The sequence below is a fragment of the Chenopodium quinoa genome, unplaced genomic scaffold, assembly GCF_001683475.1.
Source record: "Chenopodium quinoa cultivar QQ74 unplaced genomic scaffold, ASM168347v1, whole genome shotgun sequence".
Taxonomy (NCBI): Eukaryota; Viridiplantae; Streptophyta; class Magnoliopsida; order Caryophyllales; family Amaranthaceae; genus Chenopodium; species Chenopodium quinoa.
This window is the reverse complement of record NW_018744066.1, coordinates 136,092-155,863: the sequence shown is the minus strand read 5'-3', so window position 1 is coordinate 155,863 and position 19,772 is coordinate 136,092. Positions and strand designations below refer to the sequence as shown.

The window sequence follows — 19,772 nt, the reverse complement described above, 5'->3', positions numbered from 1 at the left end:
AATATTATTGCAACTAATTAAGGCAATACTTGGCATGTTAAGCAACTATGGAATATAATTTATACTCATATAACATAAGTAACCATCATTCATCTTTTTTGAAGGTGATCATACAAAGCTTACTTTTCTCACCAAATCAAAAAAATTAAAATAAAATATAATTAATGAAATAAAAATAAAAGCTTTATTTATTTATTTACTTCGATGTCTCTCTTGTGGACTTGTGGTAGTTATTTGTGGGGTATGTAGTTGGAATGACAAAAATGCCCCTCTCTGAGTTTTATTGTGCCAATCTACTAGTTCTTCTTAGAGGAATTGTCGTCCTCTGATTGGAGGACAAATTACCAATCAATATATGTGATTTTAGAGGTGCAAAAGAAAGTTTGATAAAATAGTTGAAAGCAAAAGGTGGTGTATAATGATAGGTTAATATAGTATCTTTAATAGACAGTTATATATAAGCTTAACGCCAGCCATTTTCATGAATTTAGATGTGCCCTCGTTTCAACAAAGGAAATTAGGGATATGGAAAAAAGTGCATGCAACTGTTTATACTTTGCATGCTCTTTGACATGATACCAATAAAATCTTTAGAATTGTATTACTACACTAGCGGACATCATATGAGGATCCAGGAGTGGAAGGATGGTTAATCCTTCTATCCCTCAAGGGCTCCACCCCACCCCAACCCAAGTGACGGGAGTTCGATCCTCATCCTTCCCTCCTATGATAGGAGGAGGCTTCCTCCTGTAAAAAAAAAAAAAATTAACATAATTTTAGGTACGTGAATTTATTGACCACAAAATAAATAATTTAATATTAATAAAAAAGGGATTTTATCACTGGTACCCTCAAATATTTGACTTTTATGAATGATGCACCTTATTAAGTTTTCATTATCAGCGGTGCCCCTAATATTTTCACCTAATTGCTACAGTGATCATATTTGATTAAAACGTTTAGTAAATGTTAAGTGTAGGTATTTTGTGTGGAATATGTCAGCAAGTGAGTTTACGATAATGCCCCCCCCCCCCAATCATTAACTCTCCCTCCAAGCCCAACTAACATCATTTATCACAAAAAAGGCAAAAAAATTTGATCGTCCAACTTCCATACTCTCTCCCCTGTTCTTAAGCTTGCAATAAAGCCCTAATTGAAGCAAAATTTGTGGAGAATCGCTTTGACAAATTGCGGATTAAGGTTAGTACTCAACTTCGATCTTGATTTTGTGAATTATTTTGTATAAATTCTAGTGGTCATACTTTCTTTGAAATTTTTACAACATTGTCAAGCAATCAGATAGGAAAGACTGGACCATAATTTATGACCAGAAGAAGACATTGAAATGCATGAGATTATAAGAGGAATGAAGAGAAGAGAAGAGAAGAGGGGAATTCTAAAGCAACAGAGAGAATAAATAGGAGACAGAGGAAAGAGGGAAAAATCGAAAAAAAGGAGGGAAAAGGAGAACTAGTTTTTGGGGGGAGTTTTAAGGGTAGGGACATTAGAGTATTTACACTTTCCTAACCCATTAAACCAGCCAAAAACCCCCAGTTAACGTTTAATTAACGTTTTAATAACATATGATCACTGTAGCAATTAGGTGAAAATATTAGGGACACCGCTGATAATGAAAACTTAATGAGTTGCACCATTGATAAAAGTCAAATCTTTTCATAGATCGAAAAATATATTAATACCAATCTAACAATATATTACTCCGTACATGATAACATTTGTTTTTAGTACATTAATATTATTTTTTTTATACTCCGTATTTCATGACCTACATTAGTACTCCGTATATAGATATCACTCACAAAATGATACATAGTACGGAGTACAAAAATAAGTTATGAATTTATGATAAGAAAATGTATGGTTTAATGTATACTTGTATATGTTATCAAGTATTTATAATATATACAATTAATCTAATAAGGAGTATTTTTATTCTTCATTATTGGAAGCTAACAATGAGTAAAAACTTTGTACTCTTTCATAAATGTATGCATCATGAATTCATAAGGCTTCTAATTTTGGAATGATGAATAAAATTAATAATTCATCAAGATTCACTACTAACTACTCTTAAATTTGATTAAAAGTAAGTTTTGTTTATTACTCTTAAAATTGATGGAGTACATAAATAGTATGTGGCAATATGTATGTGATTTTACTTCTTATGATGGAACAATGAATTTATAATGTAGCTATGAACTCAGAATAAAAAGTTGCTAGCTAATTATGAATTGAAAGATTGAATTAAATACCAATATTCATTTTACATTATATATACTAGTACTAAAAATTATACCTTTGTCATCATTATAGTTGTCGACTTGTATGTGGTCCAATTAGTGTAACACAATTTGGTTTGTGGTGACATATTTAAGCTAGTACGAGTACAAATTTATAATTAAACACACATTATATATTGCATTGTACGATTTTCATTACTGCACACTATTATTTTAATAACTTCAGAATGTCATTTACAACAAATTTATTTATTTATTTATTTAGGTATGTAGGAAAAATGTTTACTTCGTATTTATTTTATATTTTTATGTTGCAAGGTTCCAAGTTTCTTATTCGTTTGTGTTTTGTTTGATGAAAAATTTGCATCTCATATTATACAGGTTTTCAAAAAAAAAAATAAAAAATAAAATAAAAATTATACAATCCCAATACTCTTTAGAAATCTCAAATTGATATCTATTGGGCGTATTTTTCTTGAGATAAGCATAGCAACCATGATTTAATTTGCAATACAACCTCTAAAAAGTTTCTCATACCTCCGTCCTACAATAACACCTTGAGTTTTTTTTTTTTTTTTCTTCCCTCTCAGCAATGTATTAAAATTAAATATTATATTTGTGAACTATTGTCAAACATGTTTTAATATAAAGTTTTGTAACATCAACTCTACAATTTGTAAAAAGAAAAAAAAAACAATAATTTGACAATTATATCACATTTATTTGTATAAGCTATTTTAGAGCATGGAGAACGCATTGTATAAATAAAATAAAATAAAATAAAATTAATTTTTATATTACTTAAAATAGTATTAAGTTCATAATGCATATTAAAGTTCACACTAAGTTTTGTATACGGCCGGTCGTATCGTGCGGCCAGCCATAATTTTTTTTTCCATTTTTTTCATTCTCTCTCTCCTCTCCTCCATTTTCACTTTCTAACTTTCTCTCTCTAACCATCAATGGCGAGCTCGGTTTTTCCACCACCGTCGTGTTCGTCATCATCGTCCTGATCTCCTCGAAGCTCCAATCTAGATCGACGTCGCTGTCTTCGATTCGAAGCTCCAAACCAACCCATTCCTCTTTCGTCTTCGTCTAATCTTCGTCTTCATCCTTACTGGCGAAATTAGTCAAATCAACCTCCACCTCAACCATCGTCTTTATCTACTTTAGGAATTGCAACCAGAAACGCGCTGAATTTCGAATTTCCAAACCCTAACATTTTCCCCAAATTTCAAGAGATTTAGGTACAATTACAAATTCATCAATTCATTCCAATTAAACAAGTTTTTGCGGCTGAACGGGGCTCCACTACAAGAATCAGGTCTAATAACGACGGACCAGTTCCGACGGACCTGAAAATCCGTCGGAAAAATCGATATTTCCGACGGATTTAATTTCCGTCGGACAATTCCGACAAATTAAAAAAATCCGTCGGAAATCCGTCGGAAATTTCCGACGGAAAATAAATCCGTCGGAATAATTGGACATTCCGACGAAATATTCCGTCGGAGAAGGTAATTTCCGACGGAAAAATCCGTCGGAACATATACTATAAAAAAAAGGAAAAAAAATTTGGAGTATTTAACCTCTAACCCTAAACAGCTAACCTTCTTTCCGCCCCCTTTTTTTTTCCCCTCACTTCTCTTTCCTCTTCTTTCTCTCTCCTTAACCCTCCTCCTTTCCTTCTCTTTCTCTCTCTTCATCCCCTCCGTCCGCCCTTCTCCGATTCTCTCGTCTTCTCTTTCCTCTCTTTCTCTCTCATCCCTCCTCCTTTCCTCTCCTCTTTCACCCCCTACCACCACCACCAACAACAACACCAAACAACAACAACGAAGACGAGAGACAACTAGAACGACGAAGGCAACGGCAACAAGAACGACAACAAGAACGGCGACCACGTAATGCACATATATCTAGTTAATTTTTTATGAAATTGTAATGTTAATTTATAAATTTTATTAGATGATTGTATAATTATATATTTCCTTTTATTTTGTGGTTTAATTAACGTTTTTTTTTTTAATTTTCTTTATGAAATTCTGGCTAAATATGTAGATCTATTGGTTTTGATTTATTTATGTGGTGTTTTTCGATTTTTTTTGTCTCAATTTTCGTATTTTTGGGTTGATTTTCGATTATTGGGGTTATTTTCATTTTTTTTGCTAAGTTTTGTGTTTTTTGGGGTTTATTTTTGGTGTGGTGGTGTTTGGGGTTTAATTTTGGGGTTGATTTTCAATTATTGGGGTTATTTTCAGTTTTTTTTTGCTAAGTTTTGTGTTTTTTGGGGTTTATTTTGGTGTGGTGGTGTTTAAATGTGGGAGAGGGCTAGTGTGGGTGTCGGTGGCAGTGTTTGAAGGTGGATTAGTGGCTGCTGTGGGTGTTTTTGGTGTCAGTGGTGTCGATGGTGGTGTTTAATGGTGGAATTGAAGGTGGGATCGGGGTCTAGTGGTGCGGGGTGGTTGCTGGTGATGTGGGGTGGTGGGGGGCGTTTTTTTTTTGTTTTTTTTAAAATAAGTTTCCGACGGAATTTCCGTCGCAACATACCGATAGAACTCAGTCCGTCGAAAACTTGCGACGGACTTTGTCGGGCCTGAAAATATTTTCCGGCGGACTGAATTCCGTCGAAATAGTGTTTTCAACGGAAATTCCGTTGGAAAAAGCCCATTTTCCTACAAAACGTTTTCCGACAACTAGTTCCGACGGAAACGAGTTTTCCGACGGAAAATACGGTGTTTCCGACGAAAATTTTCCGTCGTTATTTGGCTGTTTTCTAGTAGTGCTCCATCGTCGCCGTTGTCTTCGTTCATCTTCTATGTGGTAAATTTCGACGTAGGTGAGTTGTGTGAGATAGGTGGTTGTTGCGTTGGTCTAGTGGCCTAAGTTTAACGCGGGTTGTGAGGAATGTGAGGTGGTCAAGTGCGGTGGTCAGGTGGCCCGAGATTGATGCAGGTTGTGAGGAAGGTAAGGTAGTTAGGTGCGGTGGAGGAGCAGGTGCGAAGGTGGGGGCTGCTACAACTTGGGTTAGTTGGTTAGGGTTACTAGGACTGGTAGGGGTTACTAGGTCGAAGGGGTTACTAAGTCGGAGGGGTTACTCGAGGGGTTACTTGGTCCGATCAAGGGTTACTAAGTCGGAGGGGTTAACTAAGGGGTTACTAGAGGGATTACTAGATGGGTTAATTAAGGGGTTACTTGGTCCGATCAGGGGTTACTTGGTCATCCAGGTGTTATTAGGTCTGGTCAGGGATTACTTGGTTGGGTTATTAGGTCTGATCAGGGGTTACCACGTGAGTCAGGGGTTACTTGGTTGGAGGGGTTACTAGGTTGGTGGGGTTACTTTGTCATTTGCTGATTTGGCACCCTGCCGCATGGTGCGGCCAGCCGCACAGAAACACACTGTTAAGTTTTGAATGCATGACAAAATCACGCATCAATGGGTGTAATTAATGTTAATTTTACTTAATTTAGGTTTTTTATCTAGCACCTTGAGACGATCTTTAGCGTTGCTTCTTATATGCTTAAAAATGCTAAGTAGTGGATTGAGACAAATGACAAAGACAAATTGTTTGGGGTGTGGGATGGTGCAAGGGGGTGTGTGGCATGTGCACCCAAGGACAAGGCATACAAATAACTAGTTTTGTCGTTTGAGGGTATGTCATCGTTGCCTTAAGACATGGTGATTAAGGATGAACGAGATGGTTCTGGGCATCATCCATGACTCCCAAGGCCCTTTGGGAACCCATGGAAGTACTTGGATGCATAATCTTGCCGAGTGAAAAAATGATGTACGGGAGCCAAATTAAAAGGCTATAATACACGAAATTAGAGCAATTTAGTAGTTGTCCGGACCCGGTGTCAGAAATTCACGGAATTTTACGGGATGCATCCCGAGGTCATAGGATGTTGTTTGGACCCATATACAACCATAAATCAGCTACATAAAGGCCCCGTGGAAGCTTATAGTCAATACAAGTGGCGTGTACGAAAACTGGTAAATTGGATGCTTAAAGGCAAATTGGATGGTTTCACCCACCCAATTGGACTCCCATAGGGTATTAAGGTCTATAGGTAGATTTTCGACAATTTTTGTTTCTGGGTCAAAAAAGAGTAAAAAAAAAATGGCAAAATTGAAGGCTATAATACACGCTTTTTGGCCAATTTCGGAGGTTTCGGGACTCGATGTCGAAAAGTCTCGAGATACCAGGAGATACATCCCAGGGTCATATAATGTCGTTTGGAACCATATATGATCATTATATGTTGCCATAAATGTCCGTGGTAGCCTCGAGATTATGAAATCGGTGCAAGTTGTGAACGGGTAAATTGACAGTTTGAGAGTATATTGGATGGTTTTATCCACCCAAATGGACTCCCGGGATGTATTAGGGTCCATGGGAAGCATCTCGACAATTTTATTTTTGGATCTATAAAAGTGAAAAATTGTCCAAAATTGAAGGCTATAATACACGATTTCGGGTTATTTTTTGACATTTTTTCAAAAACTGAACAGAATACGTGGGGTGAATCCTGGGGTCATATAAGTTGTTTTGAAACCATAATACACCTATAAAGATGTCTATAAAGTACCAAAAATAAGTTATGTTTCTATTTTTAAATTTTGGAATATAATGATGTCACAAAAGTATATTGAAGTGGTATTACTTGACAATAATGATGTCATATGAATATAATTATGTCATAAAAGCATATTATGATGTCAAAAAAGTATATTGAAGTGATGTGACTTAACAATAATGATGTCATATAATAATGATGGAAGTGATATTACTTGACAATAATGATGTCATTTGAATATAATGATGTCATATAAGTATACTGAAGTGATGTGACTTGACAAATAATGATGTCATATGAATCTAATGATGTCATATTATGTAATTATATTTATAATGATGTGCTGTCATAATATGACGGGACTAGACAATAGTGATGTGATGTGACTTCACACTATGGTTTAGAATTGGAAAAGAACACGTTATATATGATGCAACTATGGATAATCATACTACTATTCACATGCGTGTTGATTAATGTGTCGATTGATAGACTATGGATAGTAATAATACTTTTATGGAATCATCATACTAGTATTATTCATATTTGTAATCTAAGTATCACATCTCATCTCATATTCCATCATCAATTACACACAAACTGTCCCTCAATCACCATGTCTCGAGGTCAATTGGCACATTCCTGGCATAAAACAACCTCGAAAAAGAGCAAGAATGGTAATATGGGATGTACCAAAGTGTCATTTTCAAGTCGGATCATTCTCGGGTTCAAGTCGGGTTCGGTTCAAGTCAATAATTTGCGAATTATAATCAGGTTGGGTCATTTCCAAGTCAGATCATTCTCGGAGTCAAGTCGGGTTATGTTCAAGTCAATAATTTGCATGTTACAATCAGGTCGGGTCATTTCCAAGTCATGTCATATTCGGGTTTAACTAACTATAAATAGATAATTATCATTTTTATCAAGCTAATTATTTCCTTTGACTATAATATATAGGGCAATATACAAGGGAACTATAGTTTATAATTTAGGAAGATAATTATCTCTTTTAACCATACAACAAATATATTTTATATTTAACGCTTAAATTTGAGGATGATGCTCCTTTCTTTTGCTGACCTGGACCGACTTGGTCTCCCTAGACAAAATGCTTTGTTCAACAATAATAAGGTGGTCTAAATTGAATTTAAGGTGATTTGAAATCGGGTCAGGAACAATTTAGGTTAAATTTAGGTCGGGTCAATAACAAGTCGTGTTGATTTCGAGTCTGGTTAGTAACAAATCGGGTTAATTTTTTAGGTCGGGCTAGTAACAGGTCTAGTAAAATTCGGGTCGAGTCAATAATAAGTCGGGTTGAATTTGGGCCAGGTCAATAACAAGTCGGGTTGATTTCGGGTCGAGTTTGTAACAGGTTGGGTTAAATTTGGGTCGGGTTAGGAACGGTCGGGTTGAATTCAGGTCAGGCTAGTAACAAGTCGGGTTAAATTCGGGTTATGACGATTAAAACGGGTTTGAGTCAATTTCGATTCAAGTCAGGTTTGGTGCAAGTTAATTAAATTGGCCGTTGTAAACTGGTAAATAAGTGAAAGTTGTAAATCGGTAAATTGGTTGTTTAAAAGCAAATTGAAAGGTTCAACACACCCAATTGGAATCCCAGAAGGTATTAGGGACCATGGTAACATTTCGACAATTTTTAATTCCGGGTGAAAAAAGTCAAAAAATTCCAAAATTGAAGGCTAATCCATGTTTTTTGAGAAATTTTGGAGGTTTCGAGGCCCGGTGTCGAAAATTTCTTGAAATTATATGGGATACATCTCGGGGTCATATAATGCCGTTTGGAACCATATATGGTCATTATTTGTTGTCATAAATGTATGTGGTAGGCTTGAATTAATGAAATCGGTGCAAGTTGTAAACCGGTAAAGCCGTTTAAAGGCAAATTGGATGGTTCCACCCACCCAATTGGACTCCTGGAGGAAATTAGGGACCATGGTAAATATTTCGGTAATTTCTATTTTCGGGCGAAAAAAAAATCAAAAAAATTCAAAATTTAAGGCTAATATTCACGCTTTTGAGAAATTTGGGAGGTTTTGGGGCCAAGTGTAGAAAAGTATTAATTTTTAGGGGATACATCTAGAGGTCATATAATGCTGTTTGGAACCATATATGATCATTATATGTTGTCATAAATGTTCGTAGTAAGCTTGAGTTAATGAAATCTGTGCAATTTGTAATCTGGTAATTAAATTAGTTGTTTAAAGGCAAATTGGATTGTTCCACCAACCCAATTGGACTCCCAGAGGGTATTAGGGACCATGGTAAACATTTCGACAATTTATATTTTCGGGCGAAAAAAAGTCAAAAAAATCCAAAATTGAAGACTAATATCCACACTTTTTGAGAAATTTTGGAGGTTTCGGGCCCGGTGTCGAAAAGTCTTGAAATTTTAGGAAATACATTTCGGGGTCATATAATGTCATTTGGAACCATATATAATCATTATTTGTTGTCATAAATGTATGTGGTAGCTTGAGTTAATGAAATCGGTGCAAGTTGTAAACCGGTAAATCGGTTGTTTAAAGGCAAATTGAATGGTTCCACCCAGTCAGATGTACTCTCGAAGGGAATTAGGGACCATTGTAAACATTACGGCAATTTTTATTTCCGGGCGAATAAAAGTAAAAAAAAAAAATCCAATTTGGAAGTCTAATATCCACGCATTTTGCGAAATTTTAGAGATTTCGTGGCCCGGTGTCGAAAAGTATTAATATTTTAGAGGATACATCTTGGGGTCGTATAATGCCGTTTGGAACCATATATGCTCATTATATGTTGTCATAAATGTTTGTAGTAGGCTTGAGTTAATGAAATCTGTGCAAGTTGTAAACCGATAATTAAATTGGCCGTTTAAAGGCAAATTGGATGGTTTCACCAACCCAATTGGACTCCCGGAGGGTATTAGGGACCATTGTAAACATTTTGGCCATTTTTATTTCCGAGCGTAAAAAAGTCAAAAAAAAATCCAAAATTGAAGACTCATCCACGCTTTTTGAGAATTTTTTCAGGTTTCGGGCCCGGTGTCGAAAAGTCTTGAAATTTTGGGGAATACATTTCGGGGTCATATAATGTCTTTTGGAACTATATATAATCATTAATTGTTGTCATAATTGTACGTGGTAGGCTTGAGTTAATGAAATCGGTGCAAGTTTAAACCCGTAAATCGGTTGTTTAAAGTCAAATTGGATGGTTTCACCCAGCCAGGTGTACTCCCAAAGGATATTAGTGACCAATGTAAACATTACGTCAATTTTTATTACCGGGCGAATAAAAGTCAAAAAATTCCAAATCTAATATCCACGCCTTTTGCGAAATTTTAGAGGTTTCATGGCCCGGTGTCAAAAAGTGTTAATATTTAAGGGGATACATGTCGAGGTCATATAATGTCGTTTGGAACCATAAGTGATCAATATATGTTGTCATAAATTTTCGTAGTAGGCTTGAGTTAATGAAATATGTGCAATTTTTAATCCGGTAATTAAATTAGTCGTTTAAAGGCAAATTAGATGGTTCATCAACAAAATCCAAAATTGAAGACAATATCCACGCTTTTTGAGAAATTTTGGAGGTTTTGGGCCCGGTGTCGAAAAGTCCTTAAATTTTAGGGAATATATTTCGGGGTCATATAATGTCGTTTGGAACCATATATAATCATTATTTGTTGTCATAAATGTATGTGGTAGCTTGAGTTAATGAAATCGGTGCAAGTTGTAAACCGGTAAATCGATTGTTTAAAGGAAAATTGGATGGTTCCACCCAGCCAGGTGTACTCTCTAAGGGTATTAGGGACCATTGTAAACATTGCGGCAATTTTTATTTCTGAGTGAATAAAAGTCAAAAAATTCTTAACTTGAAGTCTAATATCCACGCATTTTGCGAAATTTTAGAAGTTTCGTGGCCCGGTGTCGAAAAGTATTAATATTTTAGGGGATACATCCCGGGGTCATATAATGTCATTTGGAACCATATATAATCATTATATGTTGTCATAAATGTTCGTAGTAGGATTGAGTTAATGAAATCTGTCCAAGTTGTAAACCGGTAATTAAATTAGTCGTTTAAAGGCAAATTGGATGGTTCCACCAACCTAATTGGACTCCTGGAGGGTATTTGGGACCATGGTAAACATTTCGGCAATTTTTTATTTCCGGGCGAAAAAAGTAAAAAAAAATCATAAATTGAAGGCTAATATCTATGCTTTTTGAGAAATTTTGGAGGTTTCGGGCCTGGTGTCGAAAAGTCTTAAAATTTTAGGGAATACATTTTGGGGTCATATAATGTCGTTTGGAACCATATATGATTAAATGTTCGTTGTAGGCTTGAGTTAATGAAATCAGTGCAAGTTGTAAACCGGTAAATTGGTCGTTTAAAGGCAAATTGGATAGTTGCACCACCAAATTGGACGCTCAGAGGGTATTAGGGACCATGGTAAACATTTCGGAAATTTTTTATTTTTGAGCGAAAATAAGTTCAAAAATTCCAAAATTGAAGGCTAATATCCACGCTTTTGAGTAATTTTGGAGGTTTCGGGACCCGGTGTCGAAAAGAATTAAGAATTAGGGTATACATCTCGGGGGTCAAATAATGCTGTTTGGAACCGTATGTGATCATTATGTGTTGTCATAAATATTCATGGTAGGCTTGAGTTAATGAAATCGTTGCAAGTTGTAAACCGGTAAATTGGTCATTTAAAGGCAAATTAAATGGTTCCACCCATCTAATTGGCCTCCAAAGGATATTAGGGACCATAGTAAACATGATAGCGCCATCCATTTTCTCGGCTAGTTGATTCGGCCGGTGAGTTGTTACACACTCCTTAACGGATTTCGAATTCCACGAGCATTGTTCTGCTGTCTGAATCGACCAACACCCTTTTTTGGGATCTAGGTTAGTGCGTAGTTGGGCACCGTAACCTAGCTTCCGGATTATCCTGCATCGTCAGTTCTGCTTACCAAAAATGGCCCACTTGGAGCTCTTAATTCCATGGCACGACTCAACAAAGTAGTCGCGTCGTCCTACCTATTAAAAGTTTGAGAATAGGTCGAGGGTGTTGCGCCTCCGAGGGTACGCTGCAGAGGACGCTTCTCCAGACTACAATTTGGACGACGAAGCTGCCCGATTTTAAAGCTGGGCTGTTCCCGGTTCGCTTGCCGTTACTAGGGGAATCCTTGTAAGTTTCTTTTCCTCCGCTTATTGATATGCTTAAAGTCAGCTGGTAGCCCCGCCTGTCCTAGGGTCGCAACGGTTTTCCGCCCCTATGGGCTAACAAATTAAGGGTCCTGCGAGTCCTCAATAGCTACAAAGTGCTCGACTCCGATGCATCCTAGGCTAGGCCTTGTCTACCACCTATCGCAGCGGCACTTCGTAACCGGGGGCTCCGTATTTAGGCCATCCACACCCGGTAAGGCATGGGAGGCCATCATCCTCCGGCACTCCCACTCAAGGTGGGTGGGGGGAGACACGGTGCGTGACGCTGAGGCAGACGTGCCCTCGACCTAAAGGCTTCGGGTGCAACTTACGTTCAAAGACTCGATTGTTCACGGGATTCTGCAATTCACACCAAGTTTTGCATTTCGCTACGTTCCATCGATGCGAGAATCGAGATATTCGTTGATGAGAGCCGAAATACTTATTTAAAAAAAAGGAGAGTACCTTGTATAAATAAAATACTTAAGCTAATACTTATTCCCTCTGCCCCCAATTGTTTGCCCTAAACCATAAATCTACTTTATTAAGGCTTTGGGCTAAAAATGAGCACATGGGTTGACACAAATATCAATGAGGAGAGAGATAGAGAGAGTGTAAGTGAAAAAACATGCCAAAAGTATTTTGAATCAATCTTTTAGGGACACCTTAAAAAGGAAAGTGGATTAAACAATTAGGGACAGAGGAAGTAATTTAAAATAGATAATACTCCTGGTATAATTTGTACTCTATTATCTCATTTAATTTTTGAAAGGACAGGACTATCACTTAATTTTTATTGAAATGAACTATTCAAATTTCTACTATTATTAAAAAAAAAAAAAAAAGTACAAACAACAGAAGAAATTAGTAAATAAACAACGTTGAAAAAATAAAAAATAAACAAGAAAAGAAAAAACCAAAAACAAAAACAAAAAAAAAGAAGATGACATGCAGCCGCTTTTATTTGGAGGCAACTCTTTTTCCTCTTCGCACCCCATTCTCTCTCTCTCTCTCTCTCTCCTTCTTCACGAGAATTGTTTCTTAATACTTTCTCTATACAATTCCATAATTTCCCATAATTTTTCTATTTTTATTTGTATTTTTACATAAAAAAAAAAAAAACCAAACCCCAAGATTAATTTATCAATTTATTCGTATTATTTTTTTATTATTATGTTTATTCAATCCATGGAGAATCCATATTTATGACCTTTCTTTTCTCAAAATTTATGGGATTAATTTATTTCTCTAAATTTTTTTTTTGGGTTGTGTAAAGATTTGATTTTTATGTCATTATCTTATTGTTATTAACATTTTTATTAATTTTTATTTATATAATATGATTAGATCCCTGTTCAGAAAAGGAAATTAATAAATGTTGGTTTGGTGAGGTGACCTGCTACCTAGCTGTTGATTGCAAACTTTGTTATTATGAATTCTTCAGCTTTTGATGGTAAGTATTCTAATTCTTTCTACTTTCATTAAATTTTCTTCAATTTTCGTATTTTTTACCTTTGTTGTTAAGATTATAATGCTGTGTTCTTTTAATCGTAGTGATTATTTGATGATGGGGTTTTAGTGTAATGTTTTTATACGATTTTTAATTGATCTATTTAGTTTTGGTTTTTAGTTTCCTGATGAATCTAGCTGTTGAGTTTTCTGGGTTTGTTTTGTTGGGTAATTCTTTGTTTTATAAATATGGTTGGTTTTACTGAAATATTTTTCAACCCTTTTCCCCAAACCACAAACCCCACAAAAAAATAAAGCCAAAAAAAAAAAAAAATAAGAAAAAAAAAAATTCTCATATCAATAATGATGTTGCTGTAAGTTGCATTTTAATTGCCTTTTGGGTTATGTTTGTATGTTGATAAAGATGGTGAATCATTCTGGCATCCAGGATGTTCATGGCCCACTTTAAATTAGTCTACAAGTTGTTACATGGCTATGTAACTGCCTAACCATTGGTATCTTGAGGTCAACGAGGTTAGGCCTGGTTGCTAGATTGATTGACCTTTTCTGTACTATTTTGTCATGCCATCTTGTTTGGATGTTCTTTTGCCTTTTCTTATGTTGTGCTAATTTGCAGCTGGTACAGCTATGGCGTCGTCTGATGTTAATTCGATGTCGTGTTACTAGTCAAGTTTTTAATTGACTCCCAGTAAGGGTTTAAGGATTTTCATGGATTAATCAACGGAAAGTCCTCATGACTATTCTAATTGTAGTTGGTTAATTGCCACTATGCCCGGTCAATCTTCCTATATTTAGATGACTAGTCTTTGATTGAAAAGTTATTTGTCAAAATGTAAAGGTTCTTTGTTGTTGCTGTGGCATTTACTTTTGCTGTATGTTATGATCATGACCCTACGACTTATTTTTTATGCTTAATAATCTTATTGTAAATTATGCTGCCTTTGTTTGATATGTTTTTTATTTAGGGGATGTGCTTGATCCAGTGAAATGCAGTAAGTTGAGTATGGAGGAGAGAAGAGAAATAGTGTACGAATTAGCAAAGTGGCCGAATGGTGCTGCTGAAGTGCTTCAATCTTGGAGTCGTCAAGACATTTTACAAATATTGTGCTCTGAGATGGGGAAGGAGAGAAAGTATACTGGTTTGACTAAGTTAAAAATCGTAGAGCACCTCCTAAAAGTAGTTTCTGAAAAGAGTTTAGTAAATCACGACAGTGGAGTTCATGGACAATTGTCTTCACCTCCAATCGTCAATAAGGGTTTAAAGAAGCCAAGGAAGTCTGATAATCCTTCTCATCTTCTTGTCTCTGCTACCAATATCTCAACATGCAACAGTGACAGTGATTTAGGTACTGCTAAGTACTGCAAAAATTCTGCTTGCAAGGCTAGACTGAGCAAGGAGGACAAATTTTGCAAGAGGTGCACGTGCTGTATCTGTCACAAGTATGATGATAACAAGGATCCTAGTTTATGGTTGACGTGTAGCTCAGAGCCCCCTTTTCCAGGAGATTCATGTAACATGTCATGTCATCTAGAATGCGCTATCAAACATGACAGGTCCGGCATTGCAAGAAATGGGCTTGTTTCTCAATTGGATGGGAGTTTTTACTGCATTTCTTGCGGGAAGATGAATGATCTGATGAGGTAAATGCTTACTATCTGTTTTGTCTTCACCATCTTTTTATAAAGGTTCTTATCTTCATACATTGTAGTATAGTAGACACTTCATCATTATCTGCCCCTCATTAGAAACATTATTTCTATTTTTAATTGATTTGCTGTTGTATGTGAACAATTTGATAGCCAGACTGAGGCATGCTTTTCCTATCTGATGGAAAAGTCATGCTTTCTGACGTTTGATATAAATTTTTAGGTCTTGATAGTTTTCATTGGGTAAGGCAGTAAAGCTTTTCATCATTAGGCTTAGTGCACTCCTGTTATGGCCATCTCTGGGTTGTTGATCATGGATTTATGGAATGTCACAGTTTTTTGTGGTGGATGATCTGAGCATGGATAGGTTTAAAAAGATCTAATATGCTGTCCTCAACTTTATTTGTTTCTGTCTTCCACCAATTTTGTATCTCACGTAATTCCAAGTTCCATCTGGTCTACCCCGCTTACAGAGTATAAAGATATTGGACCAACTTTACCTCTTATTAGATTACTTACCCAATATTCATTGTTTGACCACTATATATCACGGTATTTGGAATTTTTCATGGATGATACTTGATCTTTAGTTTTAAATGCTGAGTCAATGAACTTCTTTGTTATCTCCTTGGTGCTATAGACGTCAGTTCATTTCTGCCATACCTTTATTTGGATGATAAAGGGGCATTTTTGAACATGAACAACCAGGAGAAAGAATGCTTCAGAAGAAAGTCAAAGTAGGCTGCTAGAAAGACACAGACTAGGCGAAAATGTAAATACTGCCTGTTGGTGGAGCCGTGGAGGTTCATTGAAAGAATGTAGGTTATGACTCAAGGTGGTGTTTGATGGCTATAGTAAATTTGTTTTTGCATTATTCATGAAAACTACAAACTGGTGAAATAATAAGGAACAAGAATGTTATGCTTTGAAGGCATCACTTAATCCAGTCGAGCAATTAATCCAGGAGTTTTTTGAAGGATTTTGTGAAAGGAATTAGCTTGCACTTCTGCTAGTTCTGTAGCACCGCCCACAAAAGGAAGGTTAGATTGAGATGTTTGGTGATTTCATTTGTTGAGGAGTTGGGTAAACAGCAAACTGTGTTAGTTGGCAACAACTATATTTCAATTTATGGCTTGAGTTTTAGTTTTAAGCTCCATTTTCATATATTTATTTTTCTTACTTTTATAAGAAGAGAGACTAATATGTTAACAACCAATGAAAGATTGAGCAACAAATGTGACTCTTGTGCCAAAATGATGCACTCCTGCTGGGCTGCTACAGATGTTGAACTTGCTGTAGTAGCTTTCCTTGCTACGATTAGTGGGTTAACTCAAACTTGATAAGGTTGAATGCAACTTTGCTGGCTTCTCTATGATGAATTTTCTATCCATCATCTTGCTAGGTGCTCTTATGAAGTGACAAGTCTTGCTTGTATGCCTGTAGTTCTGATGAATTCAGGTCTCTTTGATTCTCATCTGAATCTTGTGGACTGTAATTTTTTGTATGGCTGCCTTGTGTTTTAATTTGGAAATTAAGATCTTAGGATCTCATGATTGGACTAAAAACTAAAAGCACCATGGATTTCTTCTGATTATATTCTTGATAATATTTTCAAATTTGCAATAGATTGGCATTTAGTTATGGGGATAAATGATGTAAATTTCTGTGTTCACCATTTGTTATTAGGTGAATAGTATTCTTTGCAATTTGGCCTTAACATGGTAAGAAATCGGCTTATTGTTGCTGCATCTCGGTAGCCTTTGGGCTGATAGATGATCACATTTAAATGTTTGCCTAACTGCTGAAAAGGGATCAGATTTGTCATAATCATCCTGAAGGACTTAATGTCATTGACTTTTTGACAAATAATTTTTCATTTAGAATGTATTGGTTTCAATTGTTATTGTTATTTGCTTGTCATTGTTATTTTCTCAACAACTGAACAATATTCTGTGAAAGTTGAGGTGTCTAATTGTTATTGTTATATCTAGCTGTTGGAGAAAACAATTAACAATTGCAAAGGACACTAGACGAGTGGACATATTATGTTATCGTATCTCCCTGAGCCAGAAATTGCTGGCTGGAACAAAGAAATATTTTAAGCCTTCTGATATCATTGATGACGCCATAAAACTACTTGAAGCAGAAGTAGGTGCCTTAACTGGTGTTCCTGTTAAGATGGGTAGAGGTATTGTTAACCGACTTTCATCAGGTCAAGAAGTTCAGAGACTCTGTGCTTCTGCTGTGGAGCTGTTTGATTCAATGTATCATCAAACACCATTGCACCTAGGTAATCCAATATGTTTTACAGTTTTTTTTTTTTTTTTTTTTTTCCTTTGAAGAAGAATCCAATATGTTATACTCTGTTATTCTTTTGATGGGTGATGATGTGAATTCCTAAGCTTATCTGCTGTTGAATTCTGATGAAATAGATTTCATAATAGGCAATGACGTCTTTCTTCCATTGGCAGGTTCAAGAAAAATAGCTTCTAGTATGATCAGAGTTGAAGCTGTTAATGCGACATCTGTCATTGTGGTCTTGGGTCCTGATAGTTTATCTGAAAAGAATGTGGGTTACACATTGTGGCATCGGAAGGCTAATGACAGGAAAGGACCAGAACAGCCAACTTGTACATTGTTTCCTCCACAAACAAGGTTCATAGTCTCAGGCCTTTCCCCAGTGACAGAATATGTTTTTAGGGCTATCTGCTTTGATAACACCAAAGAGTTGAGCTCATCAGAAGTAAGACTAACTACTAGTATTTCTACCGATGAGGTTGCCAAGTGTTCAACTATGGAAAGAATTCAGAGCCCAGCAACCAACTGCAGCACTCTTTCTAATCCGTCTTCTGTGGAAGATGAAACAAACAATACTGCACCCTGCAGTAATTTGAACGAGAACAAAAACGAGAACTATTTTAATTGCAGTAATGATCAAAATCCTTCTTCTGCATCAGTTGAGGATAATGCAACGGGGAAATTTGACTCTTCTGATCAATATGATGCTGTGAAAGTTGATATTAAACACTCACCTGATGGTCAAGTAGGTGAAGCCATGAGCATTGACATTGGATTTAGTGGTCCTGAGAAGACCAATACACCTTGTGTGAGGCCAGAAACTAGCTTGCCGATAACTCCTTGCAGGCAAGAAAGCTCGAAAGAAGGCAGTGGGAAAAAGTGCCCCCTGAAATCCCATAACAAGGATCAAGATGGCAGGCTGAATAAGGAAGAGGCAAATGAAAGACGTTCATCCAAGAAAAGGAAGGTGGAACGGGAAAAGGAGGAATGTGTTGGAGACGACTCTTCTGAGAGTAACTTAGAGTACTACATTAAAATGATACGTTGGCTCGAATGTGAGGGCCATATTGACAAAAGCTTCAGGCAGAAATTTTTAACATGGTACAGCATTAGGGCTACCCCACAGGAAATTAGGATTGTTAAGGCCTTTGTCGATACCCTCAATGATGACCCTGCCTCCCTCGCAGAGCAGCTTCAAGATACGTTTGAGGAAATCATCTCGAGCAAGAAGTTGCCTGTTGTTCCCCCAGGATTCTGCTTGAAGCTTTGGCATTGATCTGCACCGTGCAAATAGGTAACTCGGGATGAAGGGTCCTAATTTTAGGGTTACCCATTATTTTTGACCTTGAGCCCAAACGGAAAGTCTCGGGTCATACTAATTCTTTTGGACCTCTAGGAAGCATGCTAGCATGCTGCATCCCCTGTCCCTTCATTATTATTGTTATTATTAACAGCCATTCTTCCATTGATAAATTATTTAACAACATTTGTCTCTCATTTATAAAATTATTAGCATTTCTGATTCCATTATGTAAATTTCCCTTTATAGAAAATTGTACAATTTGTGATGATTCTGTAAAATTCTGTACTTTCAAACGTCAACCTACTCAGAAAACCTGATATTCTTGATTTTCAAAGGCTTTTACTTGCCTTTCTTCCTATTTCTCTCTTCAAATCCCCCTTATCTTTTTACAATAGATAACCTGAGAGCTGCTATGCAGTGCAATGCATGTCTCGAACACCCAGGTGCGCTGGTGTTGGTCCTTCTATAGTCCCACGCCACAGCATGAGTGGCGTGAGTGTAAAGGGGCTCTTTATCTTATACACGCCGGTGTTTGATGTCATGTGCATGAGACGGAACATGAAGACATGAGTTGGATTCGCGCACTGCCCCTCATTGTGCATGCAATAACTATCAATATTCCATCTTCATGAGGCGTAAAATGTTCATTTGCATTAAGTTGGCAAGTTGTAAATCAAGCCATTATTATCATGTTGAAAAGTAAGCATTAGTCAGTTTATACTGTCATAAAAACTACACAACCTTGGCCATATTATGTGCTCAATAAGTTCTTCCTTTCAAAGTTTCAAGTCATTTGATAACGGATTAACAGGTTATCTGTGAGGGTGCTTTGAAATATTTCATGACGCGAATTACTCAACTTTTTATTCCTCAGCAACACACTCGAATGCATATTAACTTTACTGTTATTTAAGCAAACTGAATACTTAATGTAAATTCAGATACCTGTATATATAAATATAATTTGAAGTAATACCAAACTAATGTAATTATTTCAAAGGCAAATACCTACT

General features: G+C 36.3%; 1 protein-coding gene across 2 annotated transcripts; it reads left to right on the top strand.

Moving 5' to 3' along the window:
• The first annotated feature begins 12,890 nt into the window (after positions 1-12,890).
• Positions 12,891-18,981, top strand: LOC110690840 (VIN3-like protein 2). Of its 2 annotated transcripts, none has more exons than XM_021867724.1 (4): positions 12,891-13,494; positions 14,477-15,152; positions 17,150-17,448; positions 17,630-18,981. In XM_021867724.1, the coding sequence occupies exons 1-4, from the start codon at positions 13,473-13,475 to the stop codon at positions 18,730-18,732; spliced, it is 2,100 nt and encodes a 699-aa protein (XP_021723416.1). In that variant the 5' UTR covers positions 12,891-13,472; the 3' UTR covers positions 18,733-18,981. The 2 variants fall into 2 exon arrangements, with proteins under 2 accessions (XP_021723416.1, XP_021723417.1); XM_021867725.1 differs by lacking the exon at positions 12,891-13,494 and adding an exon at positions 13,510-14,024.
• The last annotated feature ends 791 nt before the right edge of the window (positions 18,982-19,772 follow it).

What these genes read in the sequence shown, in the direction of transcription:
- LOC110690840 (XM_021867724.1), top strand. Translation starts at nt 13,473, where the DNA reads ATGAATTCTTCAGCTTTTGATG. An exon ending in GAATTCTTCAGCTTTTGATG is followed by an intron (nt 13,495 to 14,476) that starts GTAAGTATTCTA and finishes TTTTTTATTTAG; the next exon opens with GGGATGTGCTTGATCCAGTG. An exon ending in AAGATGAATGATCTGATGAG is followed by an intron (nt 15,153 to 17,149) that starts GTAAATGCTTAC and finishes TGTTATATCTAG; the next exon opens with CTGTTGGAGAAAACAATTAA.